This window comes from Erpetoichthys calabaricus, chromosome 10 (genome assembly GCF_900747795.2).
Source record: "Erpetoichthys calabaricus chromosome 10, fErpCal1.3, whole genome shotgun sequence".
NCBI lineage: Eukaryota > Metazoa > Chordata > Cladistia > Polypteriformes > Polypteridae > Erpetoichthys > Erpetoichthys calabaricus.
The window spans coordinates 52682040-52707479 of record NC_041403.2 but is presented as its reverse complement, the minus strand read 5'-3'; the positions used below and the strand labels follow the sequence as shown (position 1 = coordinate 52707479).

Sequence of the window (25440 nt, the reverse complement as noted above, 5' to 3'; positions counted from 1 at the left end):
TTTTTGATGGAATATGAAGTTCACAAGATTTTTGATTCTTGCTACAGGTTGTCTAAAGTTATTGAAACAAGGGGCATATGTGAATGCCTGTTGTGAACTTCCACTTTGTCCCTTTCCTGGGAAACCTGATAAGTATGTGGAGAGTGAGACCATTCTGTGCAGAGGAATTCTTTTTATGTATTTGTAGAGTTAAAATCTTGTTAGCTTTTCCTCTGTGCTTATAATAAGACTTGAAGATTAGTTGTTCTGTTTTGCTCTGTCGTCAGAAGATTAAACTCTGTGTGTAATGATAGCCTTTTTTATGCAGTGGGTCATTAGGTTACCATGCATCCTTTGTCTACTTTGCAAATCTTAGGAATGTCTACAATGTGCCTCAGCATCGATTGTAATTTCCTGCACACTGCACTGCGACACGTGCACTAAAGACACAGAAGGAAATGTGGACTGCATCTTTGAGAAGGGTCTGGATGGAAACTTCCAATGGGGGTGTGCTCCCCTCGTTCTCCTACGCCTCCCCCAATCCACTCTTGTCTCCCCAAATGAGGCTAAGAGCCCCACCAATTTTCCCTTCTTAGGTGAGACAAAGATCAGACTTTTCAGAGTCCCAGTCCTCAGACATGGCAGATGGCACAGCACACCATAAACATGTGGCTCCTCCAACAGCAGTGATCAGTTAATTACAGCGAGGAAAAGATCATGTTAGTTGTTTTGAAAAAGGTTAATAAGAGTCAATAGACAGACAGCCTTAAGTAGCTGATAATAACACAAATCATGCATCAGTAATATTAATTCCAATATTAAGTAATAAAAAAATCTGAAAACAGCAACAATATTAATAGTACATGTAAAAATAGCACAATCACAGAAACTAATGATAAATCATAATAATAAATAAAGCAGAGAAAAAGAGTCATATACTTCATAAGCAAAACAAATGAAAGGAGAACAATCTTCCAATTGCTGTGATTTTTCCAGAACGCCTTATTGTTAGTTGTGTGTAGTATTAACTCTGTGCGGGCCTCATTGGAATAAATTAAATTAACCTTAATTAAACTAACCCTGAGGTAAATTGGTGAATCAGTGGTTGGCACTGCAGCTTCCCTGCTGCCCCCGTCCTGGGTTCAAAAACATGGCCTAAGCACTGTCAGTATGGACACTGCACCTTCTCAACATGTCTGCTCGGATTTTTCTGTGATCACTTCTGGTATTTTAGCCACACTCCAAACATGTAAAGGAGAGATGAACTGGCACCCCGTTCAGGGCTGGACTTAGTGACCCCAAGAGAGTTTGAAAAAGGATAGATAGATAAACTAGTTTGAAGATGTTAGTGGAGAAGAAGCGAGGTAAGAAATGGTGCAATAACAATTGTAAGATGAGAGCTGATTCTGACTATTAGGACAATTACTGCCCACAGTCTTGAAGTACTGCAGGTCAGCATTAAAAGTGCTTGGCCTACAGTAACCAACAAGCAGGGGATTACTTAATCCTTCCCACAGAGTTTAATCAAATTTTTGAAGATTTAAGAAATGCTATTTGGAAGATTGTCCTAGTTTATTTAAAATGTACCCTTGTGTGAGTTCCATGTTACTGTTTTGTTAAAGTGTATCATTATTTTGCAGATTGTGTGTAGCCTATTTTTAATCAGTTTAATGAACGTAAGTTTAAAATCAAATTTTAAAAGCACATATAAAAACAATAAAATGCTCAGCATTTACAAGTCTCCTACAAGGAATAACATGCCCAGCTGAACCATTATCTGATGCGATTATTAGCCTGCCAATTTGCTCAAGTGTGCATTTCACTTTGTAGCTCTACACGTTCACAATGAGAAATAAAGTGCAGCACAAAAAGTAAGGAGACTACATTTTAAAGTCCTCCATCCTTACCTTCATTACCCTTTAGGATAGACTGTGGCATGCTTCTCTCTGGATGTGCCCATGGGGCCAACTCCCTTGGTTTACTGGGGATTGTTGTCACTTGAGGGACACTTCTTGAAACGACAGAATCCCATTTATCAAGTGCCCTACTCCCATCTGAGACAGACTGTACCGATCTACAGTTAAAACAGGCAAAATATCTTTTTTTTTTCTGTTACTGGTATATTCTGTGCATGGTGATATCTTGTAGGACTGTTGCCATCACCTTTCTGTGAGTCTTGAGCTTTTCTTGTCATGGCTCCTACACCATTTTGTTGCAAAAGTGGAGGTTCATTTCCAGGATGCATTAAAGACAAAATTTGTACTCCATTCTCCTCAGTAAATGTGCAGTCTGGTGTTGCTTTAGATGATTCATAACTTTCTTCATCCTCATGCAAGCGTCCGCTCAGTGCAAGCCACCTGCCTTTCCTGCGCTTGGCTTTATAGTTCAGGAAAATGAAAATAAGAAACATTAATCCCAGAGCTCCTAAAAGGAAACAGAGTTTCACATGTTAGTACTTCATGCTTGAGAAACATCGGGTGGTGAAGGGTAAAAGATGGAAATGAATGAAGCCCTTATTAAATTTTCAAAAAAACACTTGTTTCAAAATTAGATCATAATTTATGAACTGCCAAGGAGAAATTAAAATACAGTACAACATAGTTAGAACATGCTGGCTTAATGATAATCATGAGCTGTTTGGAGAAATATTTATACATTACAGTGAAAAAAATGACCAGTGGTAAATTCTTTTCTCTCCCTATCCTATATTTCTGCAGGCAAGGGCCTAATATTGTACTTTCTGAGCATATCAATAGATGGCTGTACTTCATGCTGTCCAACACATGATCATCAACAACTGACTACTCTTTCATGGAGGGATGTGTGGGTTGAATCTCTAATATACTGTATATTCAAGTTAGAAAATATACATATAACATAACATGTACGTGCATTCCAGATTATGCAGTCACTGTAGACCTCAAAGGACTGATTTCAGTAGGTCAGTTCTAGAACCTTCTCAATCCATTTCAGGGTTGTGGGGCCAAAGACCATCTCACCATGATTGGGCAAAAGGCTGAAAAGAGGCCTGAGTAGACTAGCCTGTCACAGAGATCACTCTTACTCATACATGCATGTAAACACATGCATACCCACTCCACATCCAACACACAGCGACAATTGGCAATTATCCTAACTGATATAGATAAACCTCTGTAATTCATTCCTTCTTTGCTTGAGCATGTCTGCCTGTTATAATTTTCATGAAATGGCACATGCAAAGTTATTCAGTTATGACAAATATTAGAGAATAACAGAAGCAAAAGGCAAAGTTTATTACAGCGACTGAGCATTATGGATATCAGAAGAATGTGGCACTCTGATGGTAAATTGTAGAGTGACTAGATTTTCAAAGTGCCAAACAGGGCCACTTGTGTAACATGTATGCATCCTCATTTGTTTAATGTCTGCTTGAACTCATTAACATCAACAAAGGATCAGGGTAAAAATGGAAAAAACACTTTCACAAATGAACACATAGGATTCTCCAACAGTTGTTGATGTGGAAACAAATAAATGGCAGTACTATTTGCTTCTGTCTGCTTCTCAGTTGACCACACGATGCTGTTCAAATTTAACAAAAGTTCTTAATAAGGCCTTTCCCACTGAGGCTTTGATGGCTCTATTACAGTATATGTATATTGCATCAAAGGGAAGGAGAATGGGGTAGTATTGGGTGGGGGGGGGGGGGGGGGGGGGGGTTTCAGATCCCCCTTGGAATTTCACACATGCTGTTCTAAATCTATTGTGAGGATGAATGTTTTGGCATGACAGTGTTTTATTAATTGGGCAGCCTGTTAAAACTGGGACATTTTGATATTCTTTGGTTATTTATCAGAATGAAATTGGAACTGTCACTCTCTGTGGGACAGCTGATCACCCTAGTAAATTATACTGATAGTGAAATAGTGAATCATTATAATCTCCAGATAATGGAGCTGTGAGGTTGGTATAATATAAGATAAATACCAAGTAAATGTTCACAGCTTACACGTCACAGGGTCCTTCAATCATATGTAGATCACCTTTTGATCACCTTTCATGCGTCCATTTTATACTTTCATAGTTAGGTAGTTTGTTTAACTTGTTATGAGTTAAAGCACTGGTAGATGTGAAATGCTGATTCGGTATATATTGTGGCGAGCAGCTAGGGGCAGTACCCAGCCGGGACGCCCTGAAGGACCGGAAGAGGGATTATGCCTCCTCCGGAGCACAAGGGGGAAGCTGCCCTGGTTGTTATGGGGACCACGGGAACAGAGCATGGAAGCTCAACCCTATAGGGGCCCGTGGTCACCACCAGGGGGCCCCCGAATGCCTGAGGAACTCTGGACGTCAGCACTTCCGCCACACCCGGAGGTGCTGGCGGAAGGAATACCAGGGACACCCGGAGTGCTTCCGGGTGCTCAGCTGGCACTTCCGCCACACCAGGAAGTGCCGGCGGAAGTTCATCGGGAGGCACCTGGAGCACGTCCGGGTGAATATAAAGGGGCCGCCTGACCTCCATTCAATGGCTGGAGTCGGGTGGAAGAGGACAGAGCTCGGTGGAGAGGAGTGGAGGCGGTCAGAAGAGAGAGAGGCATTGTTGAGAGGCCAGGACTGAAGGGTGATTGGTACGGGAGTTCTGGGTTGTGTGCACTGTAAATAGAAAATAATGTATAATAAACGTATGTTGGTGCTTGAACCAGCGGTGTCTGCCTGTCTGTGTCTGGGCTACCTTCCACAATATATCTATATATACTGTATATATCTATCTCTCTCTCTCTCTCTCTCTCTCTCTCTCTCTCTCTCTCTCTCTCTCTCTCTCTCTCTCTCTCTCTCTCTCTATATATATATATATATATATATATATATATATATATATATATATATATATATATATATATATATATATATATATAGATATATATAGATATATATATATATATATATATATATATATATAGATATATATATAGATAGATATATATATAGAGATATATATATATATATATATATATATAGATATATATATATATATAGAGATATATATATATATAGATATATATATAGATATAGATATATATAGAGAGAGAGATAGCTATATACAGTAGATATAGAGAGAGATTGATTTAGATATAATTTTTCTTTTTGCATTATCTTCTTGTAGGGAATATGAAAGTTTGAAAGGTGGGTGTGTTCCATATAAATCTATCATTTATTTATACTAAACTCTGATCAACTTGTTCTGGACCAGCAGTAGATTCATGGTGACTCCTGGTGAAATGCCAGAAGAAGTGGAAGTGCCACAGACAGAGTCTCTGACAATTTGTATAAACAGATTTAATTTTTTTGGTGCCATCTAAAGTTAAGCAGTTTGGTCCAGAGACTATCTTTAATGTTTACTTATAACTCTTGCAGAATAATTAAAAAGTTACTGAGGCTCCAATGTAATGATTTAGCTGCAAATATATATATTTTTTATTTCAGCAAGCACAAAATGTGCCATTGAATGTCTTTGATAAGTAAATAGTAACAGAGAGACCCAAAAATAAAATGGCACATATTTTAAATTATCCTTGACAGACCCAAGCAATAACCTAAAATAAGGAGCAAAGGCAAATCTTATTGTAGATTCTGCAATGACCTGCTTTGCTTACTTGCGAATACATTTATGTAATTAGTCTAACTTCTACATGGACAATATCAGGTCAGGTTGGGGAGCATGCACTGGTACAGCGCATTTGTGCACTCAACACATGATGAAACAGCTCGAGATCCTGGTTTGCAGCCCCCCAGGCAGACATGCGGTCCAGTCCCACACACCAGAAATAACCATCTATTTGCTGCAGCCAAGTGTTATGTGGGTGTACCCTTGACCTGGTCCAGCCACTCAGTTCCTTAACAATGAGGATCCTACGAGCTGGATCACCCTCGGGGAAACGCGCCACGTTGCTGTAGTGCCGTAACTGACGCTCCCTCACAATGCAGGTAATGTGCCTCATTCAGGACTCCATGAATAACTGCTCATTCAACACAAAGTCAAACCAGTGGTACCCAAGGATTCTCCGATGAGACACAGAACCAAAGGAGTCCAGTCTTCACCTCAGTCTGCTAGATGGCATCCATGTCTCGCAACCATATAGCAAGACAGGAAGCACCAGGGGCCTCATGTATAAACGGTGCGTACGCACAGAAATGTTGCGTACGAATGTTTCCACATCAAATCGCAATGTATAAAACCTGAACTTGGCGTAAAGCCACGCACATTTCCACGGTAACTCATGCCTTGGCGTACGCAATTTCTCCGCTCGGTTTTGCAGACTGGCGGCACCCAGCGTCAAAGCAGTACTACTTTTCCTGTGTGGTCAACCTTTCTTTCTTAGATCCACATTCCTGATGGCGGCTTTATAAATACACTGAAACTAACTGCATATTGTTTATTAGTGTAATGCATCTGATTGTAATTAATCTGCAGCAATATAATGGTCCAGGGAATAGCCATAGTATTCCAAATATCATAACTGCTTTAGCGTTGTTACTCTCACTGCACATCTTCTTCTTCTTTCAGCTGCTCCCATTAAGGGTTGCCACAGCAGATCATCTTTTTCCATATTACTCTCACTGCACCACTCGGAGTATTTATATCACTGTATCTGAGTGGGGAATCACAGCAGCAGCTGATGGGAAAGAGAATTATCGGTACACAGCATGAAGCAGACGCTGCCTGAGCCACGGCAAAACGCTTTAGAGACTTCCCAGTACGGACTTCGCGGTTTAGAAAAAGTTTCATCCCAAGAACTATAAACGCACTCAATCAGTCCATCAAGTGCTCCTTGTAGAACTGTTTGGACTTATAAGTACAATTACCTCACTGTAAACTTGCACCACAGTTATAATATTGCACAACCTGCGCCACTTTATAAACCGCGTATCTACATATGATGACGGTATTGATTTTTAAGATGAAATGCAGCAAAATATGTTGATTATATTATACAGATAAAACTTTAACTTCATTTAAATAATCTGTATTGTTAATAATTAAACATGTGAGGACATGGTGCCGCTGCGCTAGCTAGTTCAGGGATTGTTCCTGCATTGCGTTGTATTCTTGCGCTGACGCGACACTGGAAAGATAGACGGATAGAATAATTAAACATGTACTACGAAGATATTTCAATGTTCCTTAAAAGTTTTGAAGAATCGGCGTTCTAAGCTTACAGATGGCTTCACGTCTATTACATAGCTGATTGTGTGGCAATTGGGTATTTGGAGAAAGAAAAGTAGGGATAGGAATAGTACGTTGGAAAGAGACAGTACTGCTGTGATAAATTATTTCATCGAAGGTCGCGCATGGCGCAGCAAGCCTCTTGCGTGAGATATGAACAAGCACTGCGCCACCGTGTTCCCATGTTTAATAAAATGCTTTCATTCCTATCATCATGAAAAAGATATCACGTATACATCTCAGTATTGTAATTATTCAGAGAGCTGTAATATCACGAATGTAATGGATTATGTGTCCTGTCGGAGAAAGAGAAAGCCCGTTTAAGAAGCAGGTAGTGATTCACACACAGAGCACAAAGAAGATCAAATACAGAACAAAACATTTAACGTCCTACTTTAGTTACAATGGGATTTGAGAAACTAGTAAATTAAACGATTTTAAGATGAAGTTATGATGTTCTACTTTAATGGCAAAATAAACTACGTGATTAAAGTGGAAATTTCGAGATTAAAGTTGACATTTCGTGCTTTTTTCCCACTGTGTGCCTATTTTTTTTGTCTGTACCCTAATAAGCTTTCATATGACACTCAGACAGTGGGCTACGACTTGCCTTTTCACGGCGACTTTGATATGTGATTTCTTTTTTATTTCGGGCACTGTGCGACTTTGTGAATTTGAGCTTTCAAGTTTCTCCAACACTCTGTCACTCGATCAACTTCCTTTTGTTGATTATACCACTGTTTAAACCAACAACTAGTACGTTTTTCCTTTGCCTCCACTTGGTATTTGTTGAAATTCTTATATTTTCCCCCGTGCTTTTCCCATTGTCTTTTCTCAGAAGGCTATTTATATCGATTTGCATATTCAAAGAGGCATAATTCTGGGAGGAGTTGGGGCGGGACAGAAGGCGTGTGCACGTGCGTTACTTTTCACGCTAATCAGGATTTATATAGTGGAAGAACGTGAAAGTTTGCATGCGCACAGATTCCTGCATCTGGATTTTTCTGTGTGTACGCACATTCCCGCTTTTGTGCTTACGTCATGTTATAGTGTGAGACTTGGACCTTCGTCCTTTTGCACAGATATCGGGAGCACCACACACCCCTTTCCAGCGACCTCATGACACCCCTATGCTCTCCCAGTCTTTCTACTGACTTCATAGGAAGAGGAAGACTCTCTTTGTCTCTGCATAAAAACACACTGTTGATGAATGTGCCCAAGAGGTCAGTAAAGGCCTGGATCTTGGTAATGAAATCCTGAATGCATACAAATGATGCTGTTACCTGGATTTGCTTTGGGGAGAGGGCGAGTGTACAGAGGCTGAGAGAGAGCCTGTTGTTGCACAACAAGCCCCTTTGCAGTTAGCAACCCAATTGTCCGACAGAGTTCTCCCCTTAGCACTGCTGCTTTGTCAATGAGGATATGTGCCTGAGGTGGGTGACAGGCAGTAAGAAAATTCTAGAGCTTAAGGTGGTGGACTGGTGACCACGAATTTACAGGTTCATATTTCACTGCTGGTTTACCATGCAACCCTGAGCATGCCTGTGTCTACAATCATTTTAAAATAAAAAGTCCCTGTAAATTGTTTTGCAATGTTTAATCAGTGTACATTGTTTAAGAATAGTGCCCAATATGAAAGGCACTATTGGAAAAAAAAGAAATTGATTAAGACATTCCCAAATGATCCTGGTCCCTACATCTAAGTCTATTTATTCAATTATTTAGACATAGTATCTAAAAGGCTATTAGTGATGGCGTACTTATTCTTTTCAACAATTTTGTCAAACACAGTGAAATTATTACCCAGAAAAGGACAAACATTTTAATGGAAATTACCAAAGCTATAGTTTTTCTCAATTGATAAAATACCTGCGAAGCAAAATGCTGCCACCAGAATGATGTCCCTCACATAGTTCTCATGGGTTTTCCTTTGTATGATGATGGTGATGTTTTGATTGGCTGCTACACAGTTCGCATCAGTCAGTTGAAGTATGGTCTGCACTGCTGGGTTCTTCACGTTCTCACAGATCAGTTGCTTCCCATTGTAAAGGATCTTATTTGGATTTTTGACATAGCTTCGGAGAAACTCCGAAAGCTCCTTTAATTCACAGGTACAGTTCCAATGATTCATATCCAGGCTAAGAAATGAGAGCCAAGAAAGGTAAGAAAAAGCATCAGGCATGGCAGAGAGGCTGTTCCTGGACAAGTCTAAGTGGTTGAGTTGACGAAGTCCCACAAAAGCATCTTTGCCAATGAACCGGATAAGATTATTGGACAAATCCAGATTCTTAAGATTTTGAAGGTTGGAATCTGCAAAACTGTTATTGTCCAATCTTATGATTTGATTACCTTCTAACTGTAAAGTTGTCAAGTTCGTCATGTTTTTAAACCAGCGTCCACTGACGCTTTGTAAAGCGTTGTTACTCAGATGTAGAATTTCCAAGCTACTAAGGCTGGAGAATGTGGTATCCAATATGGCAGAGCTTGGGATAAGATTGTTATCCAAAAGCAATGTTCTCAAGTTATTAAAATTCTGAAAGGCATTATCCTCAATTTCCATTATATTGTTGTTGCTGAGCCCAAGTAGTGTGATGTTGGAAAGGTAGGAAAAATTTGAAAAATTGATGGAATTAATAAACCCGTCAGTGAAAATGATGGCTTTGTTGTTACCAGGAATATCTGTAAGAGGGAAAGCAGACAAAAGTAAGAGAATGGAAAATTTTCTCAGCATTTTTCTGACAGTGTTCACCCCCTTAAGTTACATAGGTAGTCAAGCTTACAGGATGGGGAGACTATATAAATATTTCAGCTAAAGTACAATTAGCCAGTTTTTTTCCCCACTTGCGGATGCTTTTTATAATGTAGAATTATATTTTGTTTGATATCTCTGGAAGATGAAAGCAATTTACTGAGTTTATTTAATTCAGTTTTAGAGTTGTAGCAATCCAGAGCCTATGCTGGTAATATCAAGCATTTGTGAGAGGGGATGCTGGTCCATCATCTACACATCCACATTCGCTCATAAGATATCAGCTCAAAGTCAACAGTTAACTTAACCTACACATTTTTGTACTGTAAGAGAAAAACATGCTGTGTATGTCTGACAGAGCAGACTCTCCACAGACAGCAGCTAGGAAAAATAAAGGATTTGGAATGTGATGTAATACATTTTTAAATTCATTATTTGACTAATATGTATACAAAGATGCTTTCAGAGGTCTAGTGCATAGTATGCTTATATCCGTATATCGAAAGCTGGAGATTATATTGTGTCTCACAGGCCACACTGAATATGTGATTTGCATTCATTAAGCTGATTGATAATACTGGTCTTCACATTAGAGAACTTCACTTGAGGGTGTGTGTGAAATCCCATTTCAGGCAGAAATGCCATTGGATAAATACGTGTAAAACAATGAAGCTACTGCGGTGGGCTGGCACCCTTCCCGGGTTTGTTCCTGCCTTGTGCCCTGTACTGGCTGGGATTGGCTCCAGCGGACCCCCGTGACCCTGTGTTAGGATATGGCGGGTTGGACACTGACTGACTGACAGATAATGAAGCTACCAGTTTTTACCAAAACATTAATCTTTTAAACATCAATCAAAACATTACTCTTTCATCTCTTTTGTTCTTTCTTTACTGCATCGGTGACCTTTAGATTGGAATATATGACAGTTGTGACATGTTAATTTTGTTGGCCCACCTATGATGTCCAGGAGTTTCTGACAAATGACCACTTCCTCCGAGCAGACGACACAGGTGTCCGGACAGATCCTTGCTGACTGAGCACTTGCGGGGAGAATTAACAGTGCAATCAAAACACCTGCAGAATTCAAAAACAAACTGTCATGAATAAAGGCCTGAATATTGAATTTCTTACTGTAAATATCAAATTCGAAGGAGTTCGGTTTTCACTGATTTGCAAAGAGAACACAAAGTAAAATCTTTGATAGATATGTACTGGGTAGATAGATAGAAAGAAAGAACTTTATTTGTCTCCACGGGGAAAAATGACCTTTTACAGAAGCTCTATAAATTAATAAATACAACAATAGATAGTGTCACACTTTAGTTGAGGTACTGCAAAAATACATCAATTCCTCATTTACTCTTAACAAAGGCTTCTTTTGGTCTTTGTAACACTTCTAAAACACCAGTAGATCGGTTATTCATCTCCGTCCAGTGCGGCTTATTAACATGATGATAAAATGACTTGTTAATGTGAAGGTTTCACAGGTCTCATACTAAATATGGAATGTCAAGAGAAATGTGTCTCAGTTCAGCCACCTCAGACCACTCCAAAGTGAACCTTTGTTAGTCAGTCACATTGGAGAGGTGAAGAAACACTTTACTGATGATTTCTAAATGTTACTGGAGACCCAAAGAAGTGTTTGTTAAGGTTTTGTTACAAAACAGTAAGTGAATAAAAGATGCATTTTTTCAGCACCTAAACTAAAGTGTTACCATAGATAGATAAACAAATACATACTCACACACTCACACTATGGTCTGAACACACACCAGAACGACTAAAAAATGCAAGAAAATTTAAAAAGAAAGACATCTTCTCATTTGGCAGTCTCAGTCCCAATGAGGCATTATACAGGAATATTGCTGTTGGTTTAAAGGATCCTAGGTTGCATTTCTTGACACACTTCTGCTGAATGATTCATTCCCTGAAAGTCCTCAATGTTAGTGTGTCAGACTGACAATGTACAGCATTGTTCATAATGGCACTCGGTGTTGTTTTAATTGTCTCTTTTGGTAAGACCCCAGGGAATCCAGCGTATGTCTCTTAATTTAACTTTCCCTTTTAATTAGCTTGTTGATTTGGTGGGCCCCTCTTGAAGTGATTTACCAGTCCAGCACACTACGACATAGAAAATCACACTGACTATCACAGAGTTGATGATGAGAAGATGTAAATGATGACACTACCCATATTAAAGAGATTCAGTGCTCTAAGGTAAAAGAGCCTACTCTGCCCTTTCTTATATAGTTTACTTCCTCTGTATTATGAGAACAGTCCAACTTGTCATCGATGTGGACCCACAAGTACTTGTAGGAGCGGTAGGACTCCCTGGATAGTGACCAGACATACTGTAGCTGGGGCAAAAGTCAATTTGACTGATTTTAAGGTAATGTCCATCAGGAATCATTTAATAGTTCATGACACACAGCAAAGAAACCTGTTTTTGACAGGGCTTCTCTGTACTGAACACAATCCCATACTTTATAAGTACACTGCAGCAGTATGGTTGGTTATATTTATTTTTTTTATAACAGAATCACAGAGAGTGTTACACAGTGCGTCAGAAGGGAAATCTAGACTGGTAGTCTTGTGCTATGGTAGTCCATATGCCCTGAAGTTCAAAAAGGGCCTCCCACAAAATAATAATTAGTGACAATGACATCCAACTGACATAGAAATATAAAGACTTCCTCCTGAGCCCTACCATACCTGGACATGTAACTGGATAATCACTTCTGTGACTCATATGAGCTCTCTAGGAAACAGTAAGGTTTTGAAGAGATATTATTTATCTTATCTGTCATCACCTCTTTTTTAATTTTATAGCCCTTCTTTCTCCAGCTCATTTCCCCCAAGATACTAAGGTTGTATAAACAAGATAATTAAAGTGACCTGTACCTGATGGTAGATAGTGCAGACAGATTCATTTTCTACACTACTAGAACCTTTGCCATTACCACCTGCACAGCATATATTACTTTGCAGATGACTTATTACTTTATCAGCACAGCTTACTACGACATTTCAACATATATAAAAGATGGAAATATTGGGATATTGAGATGAGAAATGATAGTGACAAAGATATTATCTTTTGCACTCTTTTGTCACAATGAGATTTTTGTAACTTAACATAGTTGTAATAAGTTATGGAATGGTGTATAAAATGTATTCTCCGTGTAACCTTTCTGGTACGTTTTTCACAGACACCCTTTGCTCAGGTCATCTTTGCCATTCATCTTTGGCAGTGGACTTGTACACTTTATGTATTGTAGCTCATTTTAAGATTAGACTTACTGTTCATTTTTCATTGTAGACTGAAGAATCTCTTTTCACAGCATTGATCTGTCTTCTCTGTGTTGACGTATATAGTACAGCAGGCACATGTTTTCATTGTGTGAAATAATAAATCCTAAATAACAAACAAAATGTTTTTATTAGAACACATTCTGTAAAATATGTAATATTACAGTGTTTTGCAGAAAATACTAGAAGCCAATATGTTTTTTCAACAGGAAAGGCCTGAATTTTCTGAAGTGGTTGCTAAACTTGATGAATGTCTATGCAACATTGAAGTAAGTACTCATTATTAATAATGAGAGTTACAAGAAAAAAATAAATTGTATCTTAATTATCATTAAGCATATTAAATATGGATAATTCATTGCCATGTATTGAAGTTTTCCATTTGGTTTCACACAACAGCTAATGTCACCTGCCTCCAGCAACAGTAGTGGCTCTCTGTCCCCTTCATCTTCCACAGACTGTCTTGTGGCACGCGGTGGGCCGGGGCGTAGCCACGTTGCTGCCCTGCGTTCCCGATTTGAGCTTGAATATGCACTTAATGCCAGAGCATATGCTGTGTGGTCACAAAGGTAGGACAGTAATTGTATCTTATGAAAGGAAAAGTCTTTGGCATTTTTATTTGGGAGAATGTTTATTCTGTGTGCAAATTGCAGCTATTTCTTATTCATGTGTTTGATTCAAGGCTCATCTAATGGTAAATTTCTAAGAATGATTACATCTATCAGGGTCAGCTATAATCAAACAAATGACCTTTTATAGCCAAGCACATACACTGGATAGTGCAAAATTATAATCCAAATAAGAACATAAGATGTCTGACAAATGAGAGGAGACAATTCAATCTATTTCGTTCATGTAGTTTTCTAATAGCTAAGTTGTCCCAATTTTTCTGTTATTTTTTTAATATTATCAACATCATAAAAATTAATTCTTTTTAAAAATACACGCAGTTCATTGTTGTATTTTTTGCAATTGGCAGAAAGCCTTTTCGTATGAAATAATATTAAAAGTTATCATATCCTGCCAATGGACTGGTGCCCCAGTGCCACTGATTTAGGGCGCAGCTCTTGTGGGTCTGAATTGGATTAAGTAGATTCATAAAATGATGTAAGCATACATGATAGCACAGGCAGCGCTAGCGATTTTGCTGCCCTAGGCAAAGCTGTAAATGACGCCTTGCCACCCTCTTTGCTTTGAGTGGAATCTTTACTGCCAGACCTGTACATAGAAACCCGAAAACACGAGAGGAGAGCCAGGACTGCTGGGGAAGAGTGAAATATAGAGGGTTTGGATTTAAAGCAGTGAATTAGCAATTTGAGAATTACTTACAGTATAGCAACATCTGTTTGCAAGACTGTCTAAGAAAAATATGCACCTGATGGGTGCCATTTCAGAAAATATGTAGGAATTAGACTGCAATAGCAGGTTTCTATTTACTGTATGTTCTCTGCCATCTCTTATATATATTTCTCTTCTGGTTCGTCCTGCTTCCACTTCATAACCAGTCCCCCCCCACACACAGCCGACACAGCATTTCTTGATTCCTATTCGTCCTCTTCCAAACCCTTCCCCATGTTGTCTGTGACTCCTCTTCAAAGCCGGTCCTGCCCACACGCAGCCAACACGGCATTTCTTGATTCCTATTCGTCCTCCTCCAAACCCTTCCCCACATTCTTCCAGTGCGATTCCTGCAACAAAACTTTTCAAACGCGAACCTCACTTTCTAAACACAAGAAAAGGCATTCTTCCCAACAACTATATGAGTGCCAGAAATGCAATAAGAAGTTCACTACACAGGATTGTCTGAATAAACACAACAAAACTCATTCACAACTTTTGCAATGCGACATCTGCAAAGCAACGTTTCCAAACCAACGCAGTCTCAGGAGACATACACACAATCCTCTTCCCGTTACCACAGGTGGCATTTCGCCTAATTCCTGTCTTCCTGTCCAAGAGTACAACATTGGGACTCCAGACCAGCAGTGCAAACACTGTCATGCACTATACTGGCCTGCTGAGCGTAATACATCCAACAAGTACTCAAGGTGCTGCCACAACGGTAAAGTAGCTTTACCACCTTTGCGGGAGCCACCTGCATATTTACAACAGCTTCTTACACAGCAAACATCAGAAGCTAAAAATTATCGTGAACACATTCGAGAATACAACTCTTCTCTAGCGTTTGCTTCCATGGGTGCACAGATAACTCAACCTCCTGGCCACGGACCATACTGTTTTAAAATACACTGGCAAATTTATCACCAAATTTCTCCACTATACGCTAACACTTCTACCTCTCCAGGATATGGACAGTTGTATGTTTTTGACACAGCGCAAGCTACTGAAGTACGCTTACAAAATAAAGCAAACTCTGCATGCAGCGAAAATTTACTTCTCCAGCAAGATTCCATGCTCAGAACCATCAACCCCTTCGCTAAATCATACAAACACATGCATGAAATCGCTCAGTCCAATCCAACAGCATCTGTATGAATGGTTTTCAAGAAAAAAAACATAGGCAGGATTTACGACGATACAATGCCCCGACATGTCACACCGATGTTGCAGCGATTTTCGTTGGAGAAGATGGCAAACCGCCTGCCAAAAGGGACATTTGCATCTGTCCCATAGGCAACTCCTGTAAACAGATTTCCACGCTCAATATGAATTGCGATCCTATGGTTTACCCACTTTTATTCCCTTATGGAGACATTGGCTGGCACAAAGATTTACAACATGTTCCCGATAAAAGAACTGCCAAGCGAATAAGGCTTACTCAATGCCAATTTTACGCGTACAGATTAGAAATGAGGAATACATTTAGTATTTTGCACTCCAGCGGCAAACTATTCCAACAGTAAGTTGTAGATGCGTATGTTAAAACAGAGGGCGTGCGTCTCAACTATCTCAGATTACATCAACAAGATCTGCACGTGGAACAATACAAAGGACTATCAGACGCACTGCAAGCAAACGCTGAAAATAACATACGTGTAGGCAAAATGATCGTATTACCGTCCACATTTTTAGGAAGTCCAAGATACATGTAACAAAACTATCAGGATGCCATGGCCATAGTACGTAAATTTGGAAAGCCTGATTTATTTATCACTTTCACATGTAATCCTGCTTGGCCGGAAATTCTACATGCACTGTCGGATACCCAAAGACCAGAGCACAGACCTGATATTGTAGTACGAGTAGATCTTTCGACTCATTATCTGTCGTCTCCACCAAAAGACCTATTCACAACTGCGTCTTTCAAGAAGTATTTATTTCTTCTTGATTTCTAAATTCCTTTCTCACTGTTTTCCATTCCACTGCGGGCTTCGGCTAGTATGTAAATAATGTCATATAACTGTCTAATCAATGCACGACTTCAGGGAGTTTTCTTTTCAGTGATACATGGACTGTGGAGAATTGTTTTAGCTTGCTAAGAGCAAATGTGATGGATGATGGTAAAAATGGAGAATAATATTTGCCAAGTTTTAACACAAGCTTTAATGTAAGCCCATTTGTGAAATGTTTATAGTTTGTATTACAATAAAGTAAAATAAAATAAAGAAACTAGAGCATTTGCCTTAAAGATACCCTCTGAGATGTTGAGTGCAGTGCATCTTGGGATTTAGAACACCACTTATAACAGACTTGTGCATGTTGTCAGACCAAACATCACTAGCATGTAAAGCTAATATAAAAGAATATAACTGAGAGGGCAGTTGTATCAACTCAAGGTGTTTGAAAGTTGAAGTCTGCATTGCTTTAAAAAAATGACACCATATTTTGCCACTATAGGTGACCACCTAGTTCACTTAAATGGTAAAGCCAGCCCTGCATGTTAGCCAACCCTTAGTTCTAAACATGGAAATTCTTAATCTGAAAGTAATTCACATATGAAGCAATAAATGAACACAATGGTGGCCAGTAGTGCGGTGGTTAGCTTTGCTGCCTCATAACTCTATACTCCTGAGTTCATGCTCTGTCTGTTCATATCATTTCTCTCCAGCTTATTTCTGCCTCCACAAGTTTCACTGCTGATGCCAAGCTATCCACATATAGTATAAGTAAGGTGGTGCATATGTGTGCCCAGTGGTGGACTGGCATTCCCCTTAAAGTTGCTTCCTTCTTTTTGCTTGATGCTTCTAGATTTTTGCTCCATGTGTTTCTAAAATGGTATGATTTTAGAAACTGAATAAATGATGAAGATATTTCAAGATAGTATTAGAATTGTGTGAATGTGCAATGCATGCTCTGAATGGACAAATCTTATATGTGTCAAGGTAAGTTTCTAAAATTTGTGACAATGTTTGTAGCAGTGAGGATGAGCAATAGTTTCTCTTGCTGCCTGTCAGCTCTAGAGTTTTAGCAACTCACCCCAGCTCTCACACACTGTTCTGTCTTTGTCTGTCTGAGTTTTCCCCTCACCTCCCAGAAATGTGCAGGGTAGGCTAATCTGTAGTTCTAAGATGGCTGACTGTGAGTGTCTGCAGTGGTGCTCCATTCAGTTTTAGTTATTGCTTTGCTCCTAGTTTTGCCAGCATTGGCCCTAGCACTTAAGATACCCTGAACTGGATAATCTGGATGGAAAATGCTTGTGTAATTGGATGGTTCCTTACTTCTACTAGAATTATTGTGTACTCTATACGCTAATAAATCCATGATAATTTGTTAATTACTAAAATTTATTTTTGGACATGACTGCGTCACAAGAGCCTAATGCCCATCTTGGCAGCATTGGAAACAAGCTTATATGAGACACAAGTCTATCACAGGCCACTGACAATTTAAAAACTCGTGTTAGCCTATTGAATATGTGAATATGAAAGAAAACAAAAAAGCGGAGAGTCACGAAGTCGTAGAGTACAAACTCTACTTAGGAAATGATCCTGGCAGAAACTGAACTTGAGGCCTTAGAGCTGTCAGACAGCTATGCTAACCTCCAAGCTATTGTGTTGTTTATTTTCCACCATACAAACCAGGCTTCATTATTTATTCAGAATTAAGTTAAAGTACTACACATTCGAGTACATGGAAACAGTAGGTGTTGCTCAGAAACACTAGGAAGAAAAATAAATAAAAGCCAATGTGCTTAAACATACATGAGCACCTACTGACTGATTACATAGTTAATGCTTCCATTTATTAGCTTCTTGTCCAACTTGCCCAGCAACAGTTTCCAAGTATACAATATCAAAATGTGAAAGAGACATATGGGAAGTTAACTGCTGGAATTTCTCTTTATAGAAGTGCATCTCTCCAAAGGTGCCTGTCATGTCATTTTATCCAGGAGGAAGTCTCAGCTCACACTTAGTGATGGGTGTAACCAAAAACACAATGCATAGTAAACATCAGAAGTAATCCTGCTTAATGACTTAAGGCCCATTTTGAAAACAAGATCTTTATTTCAAAGGGTTAGTATAAAGTAGCAAGTAATCACTATTTATCTTCAAAATCACTTAATCCACTTCCAGCTTAGCATAATAAGACCTGTAGCCCATATCAGAAGCATTGGCTGGAAGGCAGGTGCTAACAATGGATGGAAGCTCAGTCCGTCACAGGGGACAGTTGTACAAAAGCCCACCCTCACTCATCCACAGGGGGCCAGTATAGAGGCCTCCAGTGAACGCACAGGTGTCATGGATATAGCTTGGTTGGCCATGCAAATATTCATGGACTGAATACACAAACTACATACAGACAGGAACCAGGCCGGGCTTTAACCCCAAGATTTTGGATCAGTAAGGCCGCAGATCTAAACACTGCACCATTTGTCACCTGATCATAAAATGTAACACACTTTGCACAAAACAACTAGTTAAATCCAAAATAAGTGGTCCAGTTTTGAAGAAAATCAGTATGGGAGAATAGTATATCCAGACATTTATATTATTTAGTGTGTACTCCTGTTGTAGACCTGAATTAGACTAGGTGGGTTTGAAAATACTATGTTATCTGTTATGATCATATCCACCACTAGTATCAGAATCAGAATTACTTTATTACTAGCATGTGAAACATACCAGAATTGACTTTGGTTAGGCGCAAAAACATGGAATACGAGACATTGCCAACTCAAGACAGCACTTTTTCAACCCACTATTAATTGTGCCAACAAATATACAGATACAGCAGTTTCCTGAACTAAAACATTTACAAACTTCAATAATACCCTCAAATAAATTGAAAGCCTATAATACAGATATCAAACAGTACAAGCTGAGCAAGTATGAAGTATTTACGAATAAAAAAACAGCACAGTTCCCAGTTATATGTTGCAAAAACAGTTAGGGGTAACCCTATATACAGTAAGTGTATTTAGAATCTGAATACTTTGAGGTAAGAACTTGCAGAGATGGCTTGTAGTTTGGATTTCTAGAGACCTGTACCTCCTCTATGACGGTAATTTAATGAAAAGATGGCTGCTAGTATGGGTGGAGTCAGCATCTTTCCTGCTCTCTTTTTTGCTCTGGCGATGAACAGATCTTTTAATGTTGGGAGAGTGTAACAGCCAATGATTTCCCCAGCTGGACACATCAACCACTGTAACCGACTCTTAGAAAGAGAGGAGACAGAAGGAAACCAAACAGTGATGGAGCTGGTCACAATACTCTGTTGTTTTCTTCTTCTTCTTTTTGCTGCTTCTGTTAGGGGTTGCCACAGTGGATCATCTTCTTCCATATTTTTCAGTCCTCTGCATCTTGTTCTGTTACACCCATCATCTGCATGTCCTCTCTTACCACATCCATAAACCTCCTCTTAGGCCTTCCTCTTTTCCTCTTGTCTGGCAGCTCTATCTTTAACATCCTTTTCCCAATATACCCAGCATCTCTCCTCTGCACATGTCCAAACTAACACAATCTCACCTCTCTGACTTTATCTCCAAACCTTCCAACCTGAGCTGACCCTCTAATGTACTCATTTCTAATCCTGTCCTTCCTCGTCACACCCAGTGCAGATCTTAACATCTTTAACTCTGCCACCTCCAGCTCTGTCTCCTGTTTTTTGGTCAGTGTCACCGTCTCCAACCCATATAACAAAGCTGCTCTCACTACCGTCCTGTGGACCTTCCTTTTCACTCTTGCTGATACCCGTCTGTCACAAATTACTCCTGACACTATTCTCCACCCATTCCACCCTGCCTGGACTCTCTTTTTCACCTCTCTTCCACAATCACCATTACTCGTTGATCCCAAGTATTTAAACTCCTCCACCTTCACCAATTCTACTCCCTGCATCCTCACCATTCCTCTGACCTTCCTCTCATTCACACACATGTATTCTGTCTTGTTCCTACTGACCTTCATTCCTCTCCTCTCCAAAGCATATCTCTACCTCCCTAGGGTCACCCTGACCTGCTCCCTACTATCGCTACAGATCACAATGTCATCAGCAAACATCATAGTCCATGGAGACTCCTGTCAAATCTCATCTGCCAACCTGTCCATCACAATTGCAAATAAGAAAGGGCTCAGAGCCGATTCCTGCTGTAATCCCACCTCCACATTGAATGCATCCGTCACTCCTACCGCAGACTTCACCACTGTCACACTTCCCTCGTACATATCCTGTACAATTCTTACATATTTCTCTGCCACTCCTGACTTCTTCATACAATACCACAGCTCCTCTCAGACGCACCGTCATATGCTTTTTCCAGGTCCACAAAGACGCAATGCAACTCCTTCTGGCCTTCTCTGTACTTCTCCATTAATGCCCTCAGAGCAAACATTGCATCTGTGGTGCTCTTTCTTGGCATGAAACCATACTGCTGCTCACTAATCATCACCTCACTTCTTAACCCAGCTTCCACTACTCTTTCCCATAACTTCATGCTCTGGCTCAACAATTTTACCCCCCTGTAGTTACTATAGTGCTGCACATCCGCCTTATTTTTTAAAAATCAGTACTAGTACACTTATCCACTTCTCAGGCATCATCTCACTTTCCAAATTGCATTAAACAATCTGATTAAAGTTGTGGTGGGCTGGCACCCTGCCCAGGGTTTGTTCCTGCCTTGCGCCCTGTGCTGGCTGGGATTGGCTCTAGCAGACCCCCATGACCCTGTGTTAGGATATAGCGGGTTGGACAATGACTGGCTGACTGAATCTGGTTAAAAACTCCACTATCATTGCAATACTCTCAATGATGGCTGAGTAAAAATTTAACAATAAGCTGGCGAAGAAGAACAATCTCTGCTTGGCTTTCTTGATGATGGAGGTGTTGTGCTTCAATCTTAATGTATTAGTGAAAGTAATCTTAATTTATTAGTGAAAGTAGTCCCCAGGAACTTAAAAGACTGAACCACAGACACAATCTGGGCATTAATTTGCAGAGGTGGACAGTTAGTGACTTGTTGGTGGAAGTCAATCCTCATTTCCACTGTCTTAATAGCACTGAGCTCCGTGTTGTTACAAGAACACCATTTTACAAGACAGCCCACCTCTCTTTGACAGGAAGACATGTAATTATTAGAAATGAGACCAACTACGGTTGTGTCATCTGCAAACTTTAGGAGTTTTACAGATTTATCCATGGATCTACAGTCATTTGTATAAAGTGAAAAGAGGAGGGGTGAAAGGACACAGCCTTGTGGGGAGCCTATGCTAATTGACATTGGATTCGACAGCAGTCTCACATACTGCTTCCTACCTGTCAAGAAACTCATAATCCACTGGCAGACACCATAGCATAGGGTACACCTAACTGTATTAGTTTACTCTGAAGCATCTCTGGAACAATGGTATTGAAGGCTGAGCAGAAATTCACAAACAAGACCCTCACATAGGTGTTAGGCAAGTCCAGGTGCTGAAGAATCCTCCCCTGCATCCTCCACTGAGTGATTTGCCGTATATGCAAACTGAAGTGGATCAAGGAGAGGGTCAGGGATGGACTTTAGGTAGAAAGCATGAGATGTTCGAATACTTTCAGAACCTTGAAGATAAAAGTAATTGGACTACAGTAATTAAGTTTAGAGATTTTATCCTTCTCTGGGATAGTATGGAGGAATGTTTCAGATAAAATAAATAAATAAATATGCAAACACAAATGAATTGTGAAATGTGACAATCAATAAATGAAAACATAATGATAAGCAAATGTAAATAATTAAATGTGTCATGAAATATAATGCATGTTTTTTGTGATTATTTCTTTAATAATGTCTTCATTTATTGATTTCAGGGCGGTGTGGCTGCATAGTTGTAGCATTGCTGCCTCACAGTAAGGACTCCAGGGTTTGCTTCCAGAGTGCTCCCTACGTGGAGTTTGCATGTTCCCCCCTTGTCCATATGAACTTACTTCGGGTGCACTGGTGTCTTCCCACAGTCCAAAGACGTGCAGGTTAGGTGGATTGTAATTGCTAAAATGCGTCTAGTGTATGTGTATGTTCACCCTTTGATGGTCCGACACTCTGTCCAGATGTTGTTCCTGTGTACCATTTAATGATTGTTGGGATGGACTCCAGCTACCCAGGATAAGCAATTATTTATTTCAGTGACACCGCACACAACATGAAATACACCTTGAAATGAAAACTGTCATTTTCACTTGTCGAAGTTGAGATGATGGGCTCTAGTGAGTCCTGTGTTTTGACTGGTGAATCGTCAGTAGAGTGCACATAAGTCTTTGGCCATCAAATGCAGATGCCACACGTCAGATGCATCCTGAGAGGATGACGAACTCAAGGCCTCTTGAATTAAAGTAGCTGCTTCGTGAAGTAGTTCTGGCCTACTTTTTCTTGCACTTGTGCCCTCAATGGATACACAGCCACTTTTTTTTTTTTTTTTTGTTTGTCTTGGGAATCCTTTGGCTCATCAGCATGTGCTAAGCAGTGACAGTGTGACCAATCAAAACACAGGACTCTCTAGAGCAAGGCGTGTTTCATGTTGTGTGCAGTATCAATGAAATAAATAAGAAATAATTAAATACATAAAGCAGTAAGCAAAGAAGAACATGTTTTATGACTCCATTATTTGTGCTCGGATATCATTTATTTATCTACTTATTGTCACATTTTACAATACATTAATTTGTTCAATTTTATCCAAAATATTCCTCTATATACTAAATAACTGGTAGCTAAATATGATTAAAGTGTGCTGACCACTGACCTTCCTGTGATGCCCATCAAGTACACCAGAAAAATTCAAATGGGCTTTTTATCCTTTGTTAAAACATTGAGTGATTTTAACAGGGGTCCCAGCCTAGTTGGTCATCTTGACATACTGTAGGCTGCCCAGAGGTGACAGTGAGACATTTAAGGTAAGGATGTTTTCTTGGATGAGTTTAACGCTGATGCCAGCTACAGCCTGACTCATCCCATACAGTCCATGGACCACTGTGCCCCCCCCCCCCCCCCCCCAAATGTGCAACTGCATAATACTCGATGGAGGTGTCACATGCCCACCCATGACTCGCACAGCTGCCCACATTGCCTTTACACTCATCTGACACTCTCTCTGTGTAGGCCCTCAGCTGGTAATTTGTCTGGACTGACAAATATTGTTACGCTTGTGTCACTTGTTTTGACTTTAGTCAACAACTAATTTTTTTGTGTCAGACTGAAATTTAATTTATTCATTTAAGGATTGTGATTAATCAAAGCTTATCCTGGCGGAATCGGGCACAATTCAGGAACCAACCGTAGAAGCGGCAGAAGTCTATTGCAGGGCATATTCATTCACACACCCACAATTTTACAGCTACCCTCAGCCTAACCTGCAGTTTTTATAATCTGCTTACTAAGCTTTAAGATTGTAAAAGTATTATAAATACTATATCACATGAGAGAAGATTGAAGCATTCAGATGAAAAAAAAAAACAGGAGGTTTACAGCGCTGCCAGGCAGCAGCACTAACAACTGTGCCACTACACTACCCAGAGTTCAATTAGATGAGATGATATTTAAATGAGTGCTTATATTATATCTTGAGACATAATGCATTCAAATCTGTATATTTTACCAGACTACAAAATATAAATTATGCTGTACTATTAAATGTTTAGTTTCTTTCCTTTTAATCTCTTCTATAGTACATTAAAATAGAAGATTCACTTTCTTTATTATTCTTCCTCTGTTCATAGCAGACAACAAAAAAATAACATAAGCAATGATGATAAATCAAAATACAAATAAGACTTTCAAGTCTCCTTGACTTTTCCCTTCAGTAAAGCAAAATGTACATTAAATACCATCTTAGTTAATGTTTTATATCTGTAGGCAAACCCTGCTGAATGTTATTGTCACAGCATTTATACAAATTCTAAATGACCAGCTGATTTTCTACTATTTTAATATACCTCTATTGACTGCGTAAAGCAGAATTATTATGCCACAGAGACAGCAGTATAAGTTTCTTATATTGCATTTCTTCGCTGTATTCACAAATAAGAGTAACAACCTGTAATACAGCCTAATAATAGTATTGTGCTTACCACATGCTGAATTGCTGTGGATCAATTACATTAGACGCATGTCTTCATGCTCCAGGAGCTCCTGCGGCTTAATGAGACTACAACCAAGCAAAATGTGTTTTTGGAGATCCATCCAAATATTCTTCAGGAGTGGAAGGCAATGTATAGTCCAACAAAATGGCTTAAATCTAAAAATAAGCGAGCTGCACTTTTACTGATCCATCTGAACAGACACGGCCTCAGACAGCAGTTGTTACCTGAGAAGAGCGGGCAGCAGGCACCGCGTCAGACACCATCTACCTCTGACACAGAGACTAACTGCCCAGACTCTCATATTGCACAATATCAGTTTATACACCTTACAATTCATATTTTTTCACTTTTGGTAAGTTTTTGATCTCATAACTTGAGGATGGTAACTATATCACAAAAATATATCTATATTTATGGTAAAAGGAAATGTAGTATTTTCTAGAATACGAAAACTATAGTTTAGGTGTGTCATCTTCATAAACCTTTGTCAATTAATTTTTGCCAGCAATACAGTTGCGCAATGTGGCACTGCCATTTGCTAAACAAACAAAAGCTCATTAGAAGCACTCGTACCCAATGATGTCCGTTTGAAACTCACCTGATCAGGTCACCTTTATAAAAGCCTTCATTGAAATCTGAGGTCACAACAAGACAAAGGCCGCGCTAAACCTCCTTGGCATTAACTCAGAGTATATCTTGGGCTTGGAATTCTGGGTAAATACGGTTAATACTCGGCTTAACCAATTT

At 39.5% G+C, this 25440-nt stretch overlaps 1 protein-coding gene across 3 annotated transcripts in view; it reads left to right on the top strand.

The window, feature by feature from the left end:
* The window catches only part of tnni3k (TNNI3 interacting kinase), a 106124-nt gene that overhangs the window by 74709 nt on the left and 5975 nt on the right, over positions 1-25440 (top strand). For 2 of the 3 annotated variants that reach the window (XM_051932946.1, XM_051932945.1), the window contains exons 22-23: positions 13455-13514; positions 13645-13814. The exons of the other annotated variant lie outside the window; for it this stretch is intronic. In XM_051932946.1, the coding sequence (XP_051788906.1) occupies positions 13455-13514; positions 13645-13814 (230 nt within the window). The remainder of the gene's footprint in view (positions 1-13454; positions 13515-13644; positions 13815-25440) is intronic. 3 annotated transcript variants of the gene reach the window in all.